Genomic DNA, 16,380 nt, shown 5'->3' with positions numbered 1-16,380 from the left:
TATATGTTTCAAAAATGCTTTAGAGAAGGTCAAGAAAAGATGGGTATATGGGTGTTGGAGAAACAACCTTCTTGATCATCAAATTCAGATGGTGATCCTTTTACTTAAAGTTAAAATTTTTTCTTAAAGTTGGTATCTCTTTTGACCCTCAAAATAACCTTATAAATAAAGGCTACCCATTATCCCCATGTCACAGATGAGAAAACAAGGTTTAGTGAGCTGAAGCATTAGATGGTAGCAGTAAAACAAGTCAGGGAGAATTTCAAACCCAGGAGCGCTTTCAAGATTCTGTACTCTTGAAGCTAGCTATTTCAGTGTTCTTCAAATTGCAGTGGGTTGTTCAAATTTAGTGGGTTTCAAAAAATAAACATTACCTCATGAAATTTGTTTTTCAGTTATAAATTTATGCATATAGTAGAGATCTCAATGTAAAACATGTTTCTTCCTGTAGGACGCAGTAAAAATATTTGAAAATCACTGCTCAGTTCCAGGGGTTCTTAACCAGGGGTCTGTGGAAATATTTCAAGGGATCTGTCAGCTTAAATTGAAAATTCAAAAAAACATTATTCTTGTAGGGATGTATTGGTGAGGATGTGATATAGTTATTACATAATACACAGTGCAGTATGGACTTAGTAAGGGGTCCATGGTTTTCACCTGCCTGCAAAGACTTCTACGGAACAAAAGAGGGTAGGGAGGTGGGGGAATGGGGAATTAACACTTAATGGTTATGGAATTTCTGTTTGGGGTGATGGAGGATTTTGCTGGTGGATGGTGGTTGTGGTAGCACGGCACTGAGGGTGTGACTGATGCTACTGAAGGTGGTTAAGATGGGCAATGTTTGATGCATATATGCTGCCACAATTTTTAAAAGCAACTCAAAAACAAAGGGAAAAAAAAAAAAAAACAGAACCCCTGGTCTATTCTATATACGGCCTCCCAAGAAATAAATAAGCAAGCTTATTTGATGGTTCTGTATCATGTCTTATTCTTAAGTAAAGATCCTGCCCTATAAGAGCCTATTCTTTCCATCTACAGAAAATTCCCATGCTATCCCAAGGTTGTCCTGAATACTTGGTGAGTTCAAAACACATCAAAGTGGATCTATCAATTGGCATAAGAAATAAAGACAATAAGTGACAATAGTAAAAACTCTAGGGTTGCATAGGTTTAGTTATTAATTGGCCATTGAGCATGAAAGCAACTCCTCTCAGAAAGTATCTTCACACCACCTTTAAGGAAGCAATGCAGAGAAAAGTCAAGTCACTAGGAGAGACCAGACAGAAATGTTTCTCACTGTTGACAGACAGCAAGTCTCAAATCAAAGCTCAATTCAGAGTCCATGAAACATCAAAACATCTGTAGATAAAGTATTTGAGATGAATCATTTTAAGAAGCATGAAAAAAAGAAAACTCCATACTGCAAATTTTTAAATAGTAATTTCAAGATATATACAACTGCCTGGCACATAACAGCATTCAATGAAGGTATGAATGTTTAGCCACTAGCTTAGTCCCTTTTAACACTTATCCAGCAACTAATGTGAAAATTTTATTTAAAATTTTGGAGGGAATTGTGTGGAATAAATGTTAGATTGGGAGATAAGAAGCAGAAACGAGAGGAAAAAGATGTCTTCTCCAGTAAAGGAAATTGTGGAACTTCTTTAAAGATGAAAATAAAATATTCTCTTGCTTGCAAAAGTAATGTCCCACTCAACGCCTCAGTAGCAAATTCTGCATTTCATCCCAAAAATTCTGTACAAACTATCTTTTGTGCAATTATGATGGCTTTACTCACTGCTTATGAAAACCAGTTCTGATTGTTGTAAATAACGGGAAAAAAGGAATCCCTCTGCACAGCTTAGTTAGTATGAATGTCTGTAAGTATTAAGTTTATTGCTCTAGAGCACTTGGGATTTGACAGCTTTCTGGTCCCTCCCGGTCAACTCTTTCAAGGCCTTATTTCACCTCTAATTTCGGTTGTCTGGAGAATATGAAACATTTAACTCAATCTCAACTGCTAATAATCAACTTTCAAAGGTCAAAGGCGACCAGTTTTTAACCTTTCCTCATCAACACGTGTTCAGTACAAACTTCCGGGTGCGGTTACAATTGGCTGCGCAATTCAATGGATAAAAACGTTGCTTTATTTAACTCTCATTTTCTCGCGCGTTCTTTTCCCACGTTTCTCAACCAGCGATTCCCCACAACAAAAGCCTCCCACAGTAAACGGAGCAAACACATAAAAAGAGCTTCTCTGTGCGAGGATCAAGTTAGCGGTCCGCAAACATTAAACAAACAGAAGCACAAAGCCAGGATGGGAAGGGGAGGAGCTGGACGCCAGGGTCAGGAAAGAAACAATCATCAGAGTTCAGGAACATCCAAATCTCCCCAGCGGTTAAACTGACCCCAAGCCACTTCTAAGATACCACCGGTATACACTGCTTTGGTGAACTTAAAATGCTCGTTAAGCCAAACACTGTCAGAGTAAGCAAATCATCCTATCTCTCTCACCCTCTGTATAGATCTTCGGGGTCTGGGAAGAGAGCTCGCTGGCTGGAGGCAAAATTAACCTAATCACCGGATGAGACGCGAAGGCAGCCCCCACGTGTCCCACATACCTTCCCCGCAGACTTAAGAACCGGGTGATGAGAAACCGCAGGTGTGGGGGTACAGACTTAGGACCACCCTACCGCCTCCTTCACTCCCCCGAAAGCAGGAGCGATGCTCGAAAAGGACTTGTAAAGGATTCCGGACCTCACTTCCCCTGCGAGTCCGGGACCTCGCAGCCTTAGGGTCGTGCGGGAGGAAGCTAAGGACCGCGACCCAAGTGAAGCCTGGATCCTGCCTCCGCAGACCCTACCTTCCTGGTCCGAAGGGGTGCACCTGGTCCGGGACAGCGGGGTTCCCGGGGCCGAGAGCCCCACGCGCGGCGACCGCAGGGCCCGGCGCTGACGGGCGAAGGGAGGGAGGGTAGGGAGCCGCCGCCGGGACCAAACCCCCGAGGGCCCCGGAGCGCGCAGCTGAGGGGGGCGAGGAGGGGTGAAGGAGGCCTCACGCAGGGGTGAGGTAGCTGCCCCCCCCAGCCCGGCCCCACACGGCCCCCTGAGGAGGGTGGGAGTGGAAGGCTGTCCGGGAGTGGGAGTGTGGAAGAGACAAGGGAAGGACTTACTTTCTCCCCGAGATCCGACGACAGGGCAGCTTCTCCCGGGCGGCGAGAGCTTGGAGAATCAGTGGCGACTGGAGCGGAGGCGGCGGTGGCGGTGGCAGCAGCAGCGTCCGGCTCTGCCTACCTCCCCGCCGCCATCTTGACGCCCCTCCCCCCAACCCCCCGCCCCGCCGGGAGGGGAGGGGTGGAGCGACGGCTGAGGCGCCGCGCGCACGCAGCGCGCAGCGCGCATCCACGTGACTTCCTTCCTCCCCCATTCCAGTCCCCCGCCCCGCTCTCCACCCCGCCTCCCTCCTAGGCGAAGGAAGAGAATTCTGCCCCCCCCACCTTGACCGCCCCCTGCCTTCGCCGCCAAGCAACGACTCGGCCAGCTCCCGACGGTCCGATACCAATGGTTGGATCCAAAGAAAATCCGGAACCCAAACGGTCCATTACCGTGGCTCTGGGGTGGGCGAGGGGTGAGGGGCCGGGTTTCCGCGAAGGGGGAGGGGGAAGGCGAAGGCCGCCTTAGAGAGTCACGTGTCTACTGCTTCCGCCGGCGCTGCCAAAATTATCGCGAGGATTCCGTCCTACCTTCTTTTCTCCCCGAGGGCTGTCGGGAAGAAGGTCGGGTCTGAGTGGGACCTGCGAGGAGGTCAACTAGTGGCCCAGGCGCATGCGTCCCACACCTGCTCTCAAAGTCTGGCGAGGAGCGGCCCGAAGCTATTTTCCAACCCATTTGGGGGTTGGCTTCGGTGGGGGAAGTTACCGAGTGGCATTTCTGTTAATCTGAAATGCTCAAAGTTTTCTAATTGCTCCTAGAATATTCATTGTTTACTAGGCTAACTTAAAGCACTTTATTCTTTATGAAACCGCGGACGACTCGGAGCACCATGGCTGGTCCCACTGCCATACCATCATATGCTAACGACTGTTAGCACAGTCAACCTCATTTCTTTTTCCTCCACACACGCGGTATTCTGACAAACTATAGCTCTCAGTTAAAATTTGCTGCAGAAAAGTTTCCATCTCTACCACTTTCTCGCCTTGTTTCCATTGTTTAATTATTACTGTTGTTATTTAAATGATCTCCTGACAGACTAAATAAATTTACGTCTTGGTAACCCTTTTGTAAAGTCATTCTGAGAATGCTGTTTGCCTCGGTTGCTTAGGTAATAGGCACGCCTGGGTGATTTTTGCCCCCTACTGGCAGCACATCCCATTCACCTTTTGAGGAAAACAAACCAAGTAATTGGAGTAATTGGAGGTTAAACTGTGAGCTCTTTAAGAAAACGTATAGGGGGAGAAAGGAAAGAGGAAAAAATATGCATATCAAGAATAATTATGAGTCTTCCAACTAATAACTGGAAAATGTGCTTATTGAAATTTATTCACTTAAACAGCTCTGAGAATTCTAAAATTAATTGTACTGGTTTTCTATTAATCTAATTTTAAAAGTTTAGTCTTTGCACTTAGTTCCCTGAAGGATATTAACCAGATCTTCTCAATTTTGCTTGCAGGAATAAGATAATGTCTCAAAGCAAAACCAGACAGAATGGTGTAACTTTTTCTCAGAGACAAAAAGATTGATATCTTTGAGCGTTGTCTGAGAAAGGAGCCGTGAAGGCCTTGTACCTCACAACTATATTGAACTATGGTTTAATAGCTGCTGAAATCTAGGACAAATTGGATGTGCTTAAGACAACACAAGATTGAGAAATTGCACAGCCCCTCCTCACAAGATTCCTGGCATCACTTGTTTTTCTTCTCCCCCACCCTTCTCCTTTGCCTATCAAAACCCTACTTCCCATTTTTCACTTTAAACTGGTTTTGGGAAGGTTCCCCCAGTTCCTTGCTTGTGCACTTGACATAAATCACCTTCACACTACAAAACACGTTTGTCCTTTGTAGCGCTCAAGCGGGAGGACTTGTCTTGGAAATAGCTGTCCTTACGGTAACATAACTTAATGTTTTTGTATATAATACATATTACATATGTGTATATACACATATATAAACATTTCTTCAGTGTCGACTAATCACTTTGCTATTCATTTGAATTATTTCATTTAATCCTCCCTCCAAAAAACTATAAAAGTAAAAATAATTTTTTAAAAACTCCATAAGATGGGAAGTGGACTTGGCCCAATGGATAGGGCATCCACCTACCACATGGGAGGTCCACGGTTCAAACCCCGGGCCTCCTTGACACACGTGGAGCTGGCCCATGCACAGTGCTGATGTGTACAAGGAGTGCCCTGCCACGCAGGGGTGTCCCCCACGTAGGGGAGCCCCACGCACAAGAAGTGCGCCCCGAAAGGAGAGCCCCAGTGCAAAAGGAAGTGCAGCCTGCCCAAGAATGGGGCTGCACACATGGAGAACTGACACAAGATGACGCAACAAAAAGAAACACAGATTCCCAGTGCCGCTGATAAGGATAGAAGTGGTCACAGAAGAACAAACAATGAATGAACACAGCAGACAACTGGGGGGAGGGGAGTGGATAAATAAATAAAATAAATCTCAAAAAAAAAAACCTATAAGAACAAGGGCCCACTCCATCTTGTTCACTGCTACTCACTAGAATAGTTTATGATCTAGGGCAGATGACAGCAAACAAAGAATTGCAAATTTATTCCTTTATGAAAAGAGAACTATGGAAAGATGCAACAAAGAGACCTAAGGCATTCTAATTGCAGCAGTGTCTTCAAAGTTTTAGCACAATTCAATTTCCAAGTGGCCCTCAACTCTAATTACATTTTTGGACTAAGTGAGGATTCTGGAAATAGAAACCTGACCGAGATACTCCCATCCTTCGAGGTACTTTCTGAAAACAAGCCAGATCTTTGATGACATCTCTGCATAGTCTCCTTACCCTGAACCAAGTGAAAAGTGGCGTTTCTGAGTATTTATACATATAACTGCCCATTTGCACACAAATGCTACATACGAGGCTATTATTGCAGCATATGTAGAAGCAGAGCCCCCACGTGGATCCTCCAGCTCCGGGTGACTGCAGCCCCGGTGGAGTGCTTGAATGCAGCCTCAGAGACCCTGAGCCAGAACCACCTAGCTAAGCCACTTCCAGATTCCTGGCCCTTAGAAAATGTGAGAGGTGAAAAAAAAAAAAAAAAAGAAAAGAAAGAAAATGTGAGAGGTGTTGCAGTGATTATATTTCCACTTCCTCCACCACCTTATTTCCCTAAGTCTTCACCTTCTGCAGTACCTCGAAGTCCTGAGGCTAACGATTTGCTTCTGAATGAAATCCACCTTCACGTTACAGTATTTTTAACCATGGCAGGACCCCAGCTCCTGAGGGCCAAGGCACAGCCTCTGACAGAGGACACAAATCTGTATATACTGTATATGGAACTAATTCATCCTCCGAGATCTTAGTCATTCTACAGCTTTCATCCAAACCATCTCCTAGGTACAAAGAAAAAACACTGCAACTATATCCTTGTCTCCATCTTCTGAGCCTTCCCCACCATGGACTCTGGACTCCAGTTCAGTTTTATACCTAACCAAATACTATTTAATCTGTTTTTTTGTGTGTTGTTGCTTTTTGTTTGATTTTTTTAATAAAAAGCACAACAGCCAAAAAAAAAAAAAAATGTATTGAGCCCTTCCTATATGCCAGGCACTATGTTAGGAGTTAGGGATACAGATTAAAAAACAAACAAACCCAGAAAGGTGAAGGGTGGAGTATATGGTTCCTGCCCTTATGGAGCTTACAGTCTAGCGGGGCATTAATCAAAAAATCACACACAATATTGTAACTGTGACAGTGCTACAAAGTAGCTTAAGTGATGCTATTACAGAGAAATTTGACATCATCAGAGAAGTCAAAGAAGGTTTCCTTGAGGGAGTGAAGACTGAGCTGAGATTTGAAAAGCACATGGTAACTGGACAAAGAGAAGACGAAGAAACATTTTAAGAGGAAACAATACATGCTAGTGTCCTGACAAAGGTAGAAAGAGCAAGGCAAGTAGAAGGGGAATAAGAAGGCAAGCACATCAGTTATTGTGAAATTGTAACTGAGCTCCATATCCAAGCTTCTGTACTCTGCTTTCCAACTCTGGGCCTGGGACACTGCAAACTACATTTCTACCTTATCAGCTCTTTCTGTCTTAGGTGCTGCAATAAGTCCTGCTAGAAGGAGGCTGCAAAGCTGCAGGAGGAAAAAGATTCCTAGATTCCTGTGTACATCATCCCAGCAATGCTGCTTCATCTCAGCAGTGGCAATTCCTTCTTGTAGCAGCAGCTAAATCCAGTTTGCAGTTTTTCCCACCCTTGGAGAACTAGCTTCATCAGATCAAACTCTTCCCCCCAGAGAGCCCCTAAGGGTTTGCCCTCTAAGCTTAGAGCACTAGTGCTAGAGGAGCAGAGCCCTCTCTTTGGAGGTTTGGGTTTCAGCAAGGTGGGGCTCCTTTTTGACATTTTAATTTTAATTGCACCAAAGTCTTTCCTTTGTTCTCTCAGCCTTAGTGGTGATAGCTCCTTCCTGCAGTTGCTGCTCTGTGGTGTGTTAAAGTTCTTTTTTACCCTTTCAGTTACCTAGTTAGCCAGCTGGTACCTAGTTAAGAATTCTTTATATTAAATTTTCTCGGGAAGCAGCATGGCTCGATCAGTTGGACTCCCGTCTACCATATGGGAGGCCCTGGGTTCATGTCCCAGGGCCTCCTTGTGAAGGCACACTTGCCTGCATGCTGCAGAGTGTCGCGGGTCTGCCCGTGCTGGGGAGTGTGTGTGCTGCCCAGCCCGCCAACTCAGCAAGGTGACCCAAAAAAAGGGAGACAAGCAAAAACACAGAAGAGTGCGCAGCAAATAGACACACAGAGCGGACACCAAGCAAGCCACGGGGCGGGGTGGGGGTGGGGGGGATAAATAAATAAATAAATACAGACACAGAAGAACGCACAGCAAATGGACACAGCAGACAGCAAGTAAGTGAAGCTCAGTGGTTGGGTGCCTGGTTTGCATGTACAAAGTCCAGGATTCAAATCCTGGTAGTTCCTAAAACTAACAACAATAACTATCTCTGTTAAATAACCAGTGTGCTCTTTGTTTTCACCTGAACCCTGATTAATACAATGTAAGTGGAAAGGAGTGCCAGGAGATAAAATTGCAAAAGTAGATGAAAGCCATTCCCAAATGGTCTTTTATAGCTGAGTTTGGACTTTATTTTTTCGGTTCCAGGGAACTGTTATGCAGTGAACTGCCATGATCAGATATGTATTCTTTTTTGGTAGGGAAGGGTAACAGATATAAATTTGCCATTTTAACTTTTTTTTCTTCATTTTCTTTTTCAAGAGGTACCAGGGATTGAACCCAGGACCTCATAATGGGACGCAGGTGCTCAACCACTGAGCTACAGCCCAGCGAGAGCTGGTTTTTTTGGTTGTGTTTTGTTTTGTTTTAAGGAAGTACCGGGGAATGAACCCGGGACCTCGTACATGGGAAGCGGGTGCTCAACCACTTGAGCTACATCCTCTCCCCTTAACCATTTTTAAGTGTACCATTCAATGATTTTAATGACAATATTGTCCTGCCATCACTGCCACCCATTACCAATACTTAATTTATCATCCAAAATAGAAACTCTTTTCCCATTAAGTAATAACTCCCCGTTCCCTTAGTAACCTCTGATATACTTTCTGTTTCTATGAATTTGCTTATTCCAGATATTTCATATAAGGAAAATCATACAATATTTGCCCTTTTGTGTTTGGCTTATTTAATTTAGCATAATGTTTCCGAGGTTCATCCATATCGGTACTTCATTCCTTTTTATGGGTGGATAATATCCCATTGTCTGCATATACCACCATTTGTTTATCCACTCCTCCACCGTTGGACACTTGGGTGGTTTCCACTCAGCTATGCATTCTAGAAGAACTGCTTCAGAAGCAGTGTGGAGGGTGGGTCTAAGAAGGCGAATGCACATAGGAAGACCAGGCAGGTCCAGAAAAGAGAAGAATCTGAACCGGAGCAAAATTAGTTGAGCAATCAAAGAGGACCAGGTTCAGGAACTATTTAGGAGGTAAAGCCAGCAAGTCATGGCGACTGGCTGGCTGGGTGTGGAGGAAGGGAGGAGTTTAGGACGATGCTTACGTTTCTGCTTGAGCGCCTGGGTAGATGTGGGTTTCTGATAGCTGCAACTGTAGACTGCCTCCAGAAGAGGAATGAGTTTAGCTTTACCTATGGAGAATGTTTTGCTTGTGCATTGCTACATTACAAACTACCCCAAAATGTAATGACTTAACACGACAACCGTTTTATTCTGTGTTGTGATTCTGCATGCAGAACTGGGCTCAGCTGGGACGCTGGGACCTTTGCCTCTGTAGCAGTTTGATGTTGTTGATGAATTCCAAAAAGAAATAGTGGATTATGTTTTTAAACTGGTCTTTTCCTTTGGGCATGTGAGATTATATTGGATTATATTCAGAGGTTTACTTGATTAAGTAATCAAGTATGTAGGGCATTGTGGAGCTTAGTGGGCATGAGTGGAGTAGGGTGTCAGCAGGGTGTTGAGTCCCCGCCCCTTGGTGGGCGGGGACTTGCAGATAAAAGGCATGGCAAAGGACAGAGTTGGAGGGCTTTTGACGTTGGAGTTTTGATGTTGGAGTTTGATGCTGAAGCCTTAAGCTGGAGCCCCGGGAATTAAGCTCACAGAGGAAAGAGAAGCCAGCCCCAGAGGTCAGGAAGAAGCAAGCCCTGGGAAGAGAGGAACCCTGAACCCAGAGAGAAGCAAGACCCTGGAAGGGAGGAACCCAGGAAGCCTGAACCCTCGCAGTTGTCGGCAGCCATCTTCCTCTAACACGTGAAAATAGACTTTGGTGAGGGAAGTAACTTATGCTTTATGACCTGGTATCTGTAAGCTACACCCCAAATAAATACCCTTTATAAAACCAACCCATTTCTGGTATTTTGCATCAGCACCCCTTTGGCTGACTAATACACCTTCTCTCTCTCCTCCAGATGACAAGTGTGGTCTCTCGAGCAGCCTCTCTATGGGGCCTCTTCCTACATGGGGGTCTCCTAAGAACATGAAAGCAGAAGTTGCCGGGCTCTCTTAAAGTTCATGTGGTTTGTAGAGCACTAACCACCTCCCACACACATCACTCCAAATTGAGCTTAGAAACCAGGTCCAGCCAGTTGGGTGGAATGCTGCATCTGCTGCCAGGCCACAGAGGTTGATCTACTGCCAGGCCAATGAGACTGAAGTCCAGGACTTTGTACTGAAACTTTTAGGAAAAAGAAACTCCCTCACCACTGATGTTGCTAAGGTATTCTTGGGAAGGGGGAGGGGATACAGGCCAGGTGGAGCATGAGTGAAGCCAACCTAAAGAAAAGTGGGACAAAGATGTGGAGGGGGAGGGAGACAGAGAGACTGATACTGAATCTTGATGACATTCTGTGAGTCCCTGGATCCTGTCGTGCCTGATGCTACTCCTATCCCTGTACTTTCCTGTTATAAGATTCAATAAACTTCCTTATTTCCCTGAACCAGATCGAGCTGGGTTTCCCTCATTTGCACCCCACACAATCCTGACCAATACAGATACTAAGTGAAATGCAATGTTGAAAGGTTCAAATACATTTTTTAATTAATTTTGAAGGCATAAAAATTATATAACTATAATTTCTGCCATTACTTCATTTCTTTCAGTATGAACTGATATGGAGTCAAATTGTCCCAGGAAAATAGAGAAATTTTTAATCCTTATAAAGCATTTGTTTAGGAAGTGGAAAAAGTAGGAGGAGTATAAAAAGAAAGAGAAAGGCAAAGACTTAGAACCCAGGTTTCAGTACCACAAATAACTGAGGTTGAGTTTCTTGCCTTTAAACATGTTATGTGTCCAAGAATCCTGTTTCTTAATGTGGATTTCCAGAGTGTTCTGATCATTCTTTACACACAAAAAGTGTCTGTGGGTCATTATCTCATTTGGTTACCACTTTGGCCCTGTAGAGAAGGTGTTATATAAGCAAATGCGTGGAGTAGTTCCAGAGCTAGGATACTGGAGTTAAGGATGGGAGGAGAGTTTCTGAAGTTTTTGCCATATGCATGTATTAACTTTAAAAGAAAAGACAAAAAACTCTAAATGCTGTTTTTAAGAATGGAAGTCCTCCTATTCATTTTTATAAACTCTCCCTTAAAAGTACCACATTTTAAATATCTAAATTAATTAAAACAAACTACGAGAACATGTCACAGGAACAAAATGTGGATATAAAACCGCATTAAAAAAAGGTAAGAAAAATCACATTCTAAATTGAGCAGCTTGAGCTGTGCTGTCAAACCATCTTTAAGCTGACTTTCAAAACAAACAAAAAAACCTCCCGCACTCATCAATATGTACATTTTCTATTAGTTTCTGCAATTAAAATCATAATTATTAAAATTTGAAGGAATTCCCAATCAACCGCATAACTAGTTTGAATACGGTAACTTTCTAAAAAGAATGTGGGGAGAAAAGAAGCTATACACATTTGACATTTATATCATCTGATGCCAAATTTTATACTCCAGATACCATATTTTGTATTCCTTCTTTCCACATTTAATGACAAGGAACCTGGCTGTGGAAACCTCTCTTGAAAAACTATTTAATAGATAATTCTTGCTCTCCCTCTGAGGACACTAAAGAAAAGACTGGGAAAGGAAATATAAGTAACTCCAACTGACAGCAACTTACTAAGATGTACTTTTGTAACTTTATTTTATTCACTGCTAAATGGCTACCATTTCACACCGGGATATCTCCAGCCTAAAGTTAGCAAACGTGTAAATGATAATATGCCAACAGATATATTAATGTTGCTAAAAGTACAGAGCCTTCCGTTGTATTAGAAGAGAACACTAACAATGATAATCGCTGCCGTGTGTGGAGCAGCTATGTGCTAGACGCTTTGTGCAAGGTCAGAGAGGGCCTTCAGGGGAGCTGTAATGAAAATAGTGAATATTTATCAAGGGTTTCCGGAGCCAGTCATTATGCCATATGGTTTATAGCCATTCTCATTTTATCCTCAAAGCAAGCCTATGAAGTAGAGAGCACTGATTTCCTCTCACTTGCTCAAGTTCCACATATACTATGTGTGTACCTCTTTATCCATCCACCTACCTACCTAACTATACACAGACATAGAATAGGGAAAAAAAATTCTCAATAAGAGAATGGCATAGGGTTAGTAGATCACAGTGGAAAAAAAAAAAAAGTAGACCACAGTGGTCACTTGCTGTGGAGCTTTCTGACAAAACAGTTCATTTGGTAGAAACCTTACACGAATTGATGCTAACATATTTACTAATAGTAAGAGTCTGGATATTGGTGGTGAGGTAAGGTATGGGAGCCCTGTATGATATGATGCATGTTTGTAATGTAAGTTCACAACTTTACTATACACTTACTGTTCATGTATATTCGTGTATGAGTGATATAGGTCAATTATATATATATATAAATAGCCCATGACCAAAAAAAAAGAAAAAGAAAAAGTAAAAGACTGGGGCAAAAATGAATACAAAGATAACCCTAGGGTGAGAAAAATTATCTTAGCACATGTGTGGTGAAGCCACACATGATGTGGCCATCTTAGGAAAGTGAGGATCAGTAAGCAGACATTCTGGAAAAATGTCACATTATTCCAAGATTCCAAGTCTCAAAACAGATGTTGTCATTTACATGACTGTGTGCAATGTGTTACTCTTTGGATTTACCAATCTATCCATACATCCTTTGCTTAAAACCATTTAGTGGCTTCCCACGCCAAGTCAAAATAGGAAATTAGTTAGATAGTGGAGGATTGAAAAAGCAAAAAAGGAACATTCAATTAACACAGATAAGAACTGAAGGAGAGAGTTATTGCCCAAAGAGAAGAAGTTGAAGTGTCAGGCCTAGAAAAATCCAGAGGAGGAGCCCTGGAGAGTGGATTTTCACACCTCCAAGGAGGGCGCTAGTCACCCAAGAGCTCAGGGAAGGAACCCTGCTAAACTGGGCTCAACCTTTGAAGAGGAGCTGCTGCTGGTACTTCTGAAGGAGCCCATTAGGTTGTTTCTGGGAGCATGGAAAGAACCTGGAGACTGAACCAAACGCTGCTGTCAGAAACAATATTTCTTTGCTGGGTGAACATGATAGGAACACAAGCCAACAGCAAGTCCCTTCTTTTCCTGTCTCCCTGTCTCTCCTCCTATTGTCAGAACATAACAGGAAGCAGCTATCAAAGGAACAATGTGGTTGGCCACCCCAACATCACAGAGCAGTTTAGAGAAAAGTGGATTTGTTTTTAACTCTATTTTGTACATTTAATAATGAAAAATATAAACAATTAAAAACTAAAAAGAAAACACAGTTGAATAAAAATATACATTTCTCAATTAGATGTCCTGGATACATATAAATTTTTTTTTAATCATACAATGGCTTGCTTCACTCAACATAATGTCCTCCAGGTTCATCCGTGTTGTCATATGCTTTACAACTTCATTTCTTCTTATAGCTGCATAATATTCCATCATGTGAAGAGACCACCGTTTGTTTATCCATTCATCTGTTGATGAACACCTGGGTTTCCAGCTTTTGGCAATTATGAATAATGCTGCAATGAACATCAGTGTGTAGATGTCTGTTCGTGTCACTACTCTCAGTTCTTCTGGGTATATACCCAGTAGTGGTATTGCAGGGTCATGAGGCAAGTCTATATTCCACTTCTTTAGGAACCGCCAAACAGTCCTCCACAGTGGCTGTACCATTCTGCATTCCCACCAAAGTGAATGTGTTCCTATCTCTCTATATTCTCTCCAGCACTTGTAGTCCTGTCTTTTTAATAGGCCATTCTGATAGGTGTGAAATGACATCTTTTTTTTTTTTTATCCCTCCCCCCGTTGTCCGCTCTCTGCGTCCATCCTCTGTGTGTTCCTCTCTGTCCACTTCTGTTGTTGTCAGCAGCACGGGAATCTGTGTTTCTTTTTGCTGCACCATCCTGCTGTGTCAGCCCTCCATGTGTGTGCGCGGCGCCATTCTTGGGCAGGATGCACCCTCTTCCGTGCTGGGCGGCTCTCCCCAAGTGGTGCACTCCCTACGCGTGGGGCTACCCCAGGCAGGGACACCCCTGCGTGGCACGACACTCCTTGCGCGCACCAGTACTGCACATGGGCCAGCTCACCACGGGTCAAGGAGGCCTGGGGTTTGAACTGCGGACCTCCAATGTGGTAGACGGACGCCCCAACCACTGGGCCAAGTCCGCTGCCCTGAAATGGTATCTCATTGTAGTTTTGATGTGCATTTCCCTAACTGTAGTGAGGTTGAGCCTTTCTTCATGTGTTTTTTTGCCATTTGTAAGAAAAGCGGATTTGGAGCTGAGAGACCAGCAGTCTTCCAGGTCCTATGTGACCTCACCTCTGCCTGCCTTTCCAGCTCGACTGTCACATGTACTCAATTCCAGCCACACTGGGCTTCTTTTCATTTCCTGAGCAACCAAGCTCTGTCCCACCTCCAGGCATTTGCCCTTGCTATTCTCTCTGCCTAGAAGTATCTTTTTCCTCAGGGCCTTCCATTATTTAGGACATAGCTTAAAGCTACTGACCTCAGAGAGGATTCATCTGATTTTGCCAGTTGGAAGAAGCACTCTCCCCACGCATGCTCTGTAAAATGCCCCATTTTCATTTCCTTTCTAACATAAGTCACTATTTAAACGATTTATTTAAAAGATGCTTTCTTGGGACGTGGATGTGGCTCAATTGATAGAGCAGCCGTCTACCATATGGAGGGTCCAGGGTTCAACACCCAGGGCCTCCTGACCCGTGTGGTGAGCTGGCCCATGCGCAGTGCTGCTGTGTGCAAGGAGTGCTGTGCCACATAGGGGCACCCCCGCGTAGGGGAGCCCCATGCGCAAGGAGTTAGCCCCGCAAGGAGAGCTGCCCTGTGTGAAAAAAAGCGCAACCCACCCAGGAGTGGCACCGCACACACAGAGAGGTGACACAGCAGGATGACACAACAAAAAAAGAGACGCAGTTTCCCAGTGCCGCTGGATAATGCAAGTGGATGCAGAAGAACACAGAGCGAATGGACAGAGAGTAGACAACTGGGGGAGGAAGAAGGAAGTAAAATAAATCTTAAATAAATAAAAGATGCTTTCTTGCTGTTTTTTTCCTTGAAAGTACAGTATTTGTACTGTGTATTTGCTACTCTGTCCCTGGGATAACAGAAGAGTGCCAGGAACATAGCTCAATAAATGTGTTGAATTAATGAATTTTAGAAAAAGCAAAAACGTCCATATATTTATTAGACTGGAAGCTGGAAGGAACCTTGGAGAGGAGAGCACAATTCCATCATGTGACAGCAGGGCAGGTTGAAGGTGAAAGTGGAAACCATATGCCCAGAAGGCATGCGGTGAGTTAGAGACAATTATGTCACTCTACTTTTTCCAAATGCTTTCATATGCATCACCTTATTTTACTTCCTATTTTCCTGGTATACAGTGGTAAGGCCTCCAAAACCTCCTTGGGGACGAAAGAGAGAGTATGGGTGAATGATCTCTTCCCACAATCCCAGGAGGGTTCCCCAGGGAAGAGCTGTAATTGGACACCTTCCTTCTTTCCAAAGCAAAGGACATCTGTGCCTCTCTGGGATCACGGCCAAAGCTCCTCTGTGCAGGATAACAGGGCAGGGTATCCCCTACCTTAAGGTAGCTGATGGTGGACTGAGCAAGAGATCATTTGAGGCCCTGCTAGGTGAACTTGGGCAGCAAGCAAGTAGGTTTCTCGTCGCTTTGGTCCTCTCTTGCCCCATCTGTAAAATGGGTGGGTGCGTGGAGGTAACATCTATGACGTTAATTGGTGGCAGAGTTATCTGAGTGGGTTTTGAATACTAGAGGTTTAGATTCTTTCAATAAACCTTTTAAACCCCAGACGGGTCAAGGTGCCGAAGATGCCAAACCGCCGGAGCATTCGGGCTTACCACGTCTTAGGGTAGGTCCAGGAGTCAAAGGTCGTGTTCCGGCCAAGCCCGAGCGAAACCGGAAGTCCCAGATCCGGTCCACTCGGAGCGCGGACCTCCAGCCACGCGACTAGACACCCCGCCGCTGGGCCTCAGCCCCGGGAGAGGGAGGCCTTTGGGGCCACCCAATGGCAGCGCGGCTGTCCTCCCACGGCAGCCAATCAAAGCAGGGAGACGGTAAAATTTAAACCCCCTCCCACCCCCTCCGCCGGGACCTGTCCCGCAAGCGTTGTT

At 44.3% G+C, this 16,380-nt stretch overlaps 1 protein-coding gene and 1 long non-coding RNA gene across 3 annotated transcripts in view; both read right to left on the bottom strand.

The window, feature by feature from the left end:
- The window catches only part of SBNO1 (strawberry notch homolog 1), a 73,270-nt gene extending 69,654 nt beyond the window's left edge, over nt 1-3,616 (bottom strand). The window contains exons 1-2 of one of the 2 annotated variants that reach the window (XM_071209765.1): nt 3,559-3,616; nt 3,173-3,240 (exon numbers count right to left, since the gene is read on the bottom strand). In XM_071209765.1, the coding sequence (XP_071065866.1) occupies nt 3,173-3,240; nt 3,559-3,601 (111 nt within the window). In that variant the 5' untranslated portion in view covers nt 3,602-3,616. Of the gene's footprint in view, nt 1-2,863; nt 2,952-3,172; nt 3,442-3,558 lie in introns of those variants that run through there. The other variant, XM_058281274.2, reaches the window with a different exon arrangement.
- A 9,812-nt stretch (nt 3,617-13,428) lies between these two features.
- Nucleotides 13,429-16,251, bottom strand: LOC139436971 (uncharacterized). The gene is made up of 2 exons (XR_011646473.1): nt 16,108-16,251; nt 13,429-15,939 (listed from the first exon to the last, which is right to left on the bottom strand). It is a non-coding gene; the product is annotated as an uncharacterized lncRNA (long non-coding RNA).
- Nucleotides 16,252-16,380: the final 129 nt, after the last annotated feature.

Source organism: Dasypus novemcinctus, chromosome 19 (assembly GCF_030445035.2).
Source record: "Dasypus novemcinctus isolate mDasNov1 chromosome 19, mDasNov1.1.hap2, whole genome shotgun sequence".
NCBI classification, from domain to species: domain Eukaryota; kingdom Metazoa; phylum Chordata; class Mammalia; order Cingulata; family Dasypodidae; genus Dasypus; species Dasypus novemcinctus.
This window is presented reverse-complemented; position numbering and strand designations above follow the sequence as displayed.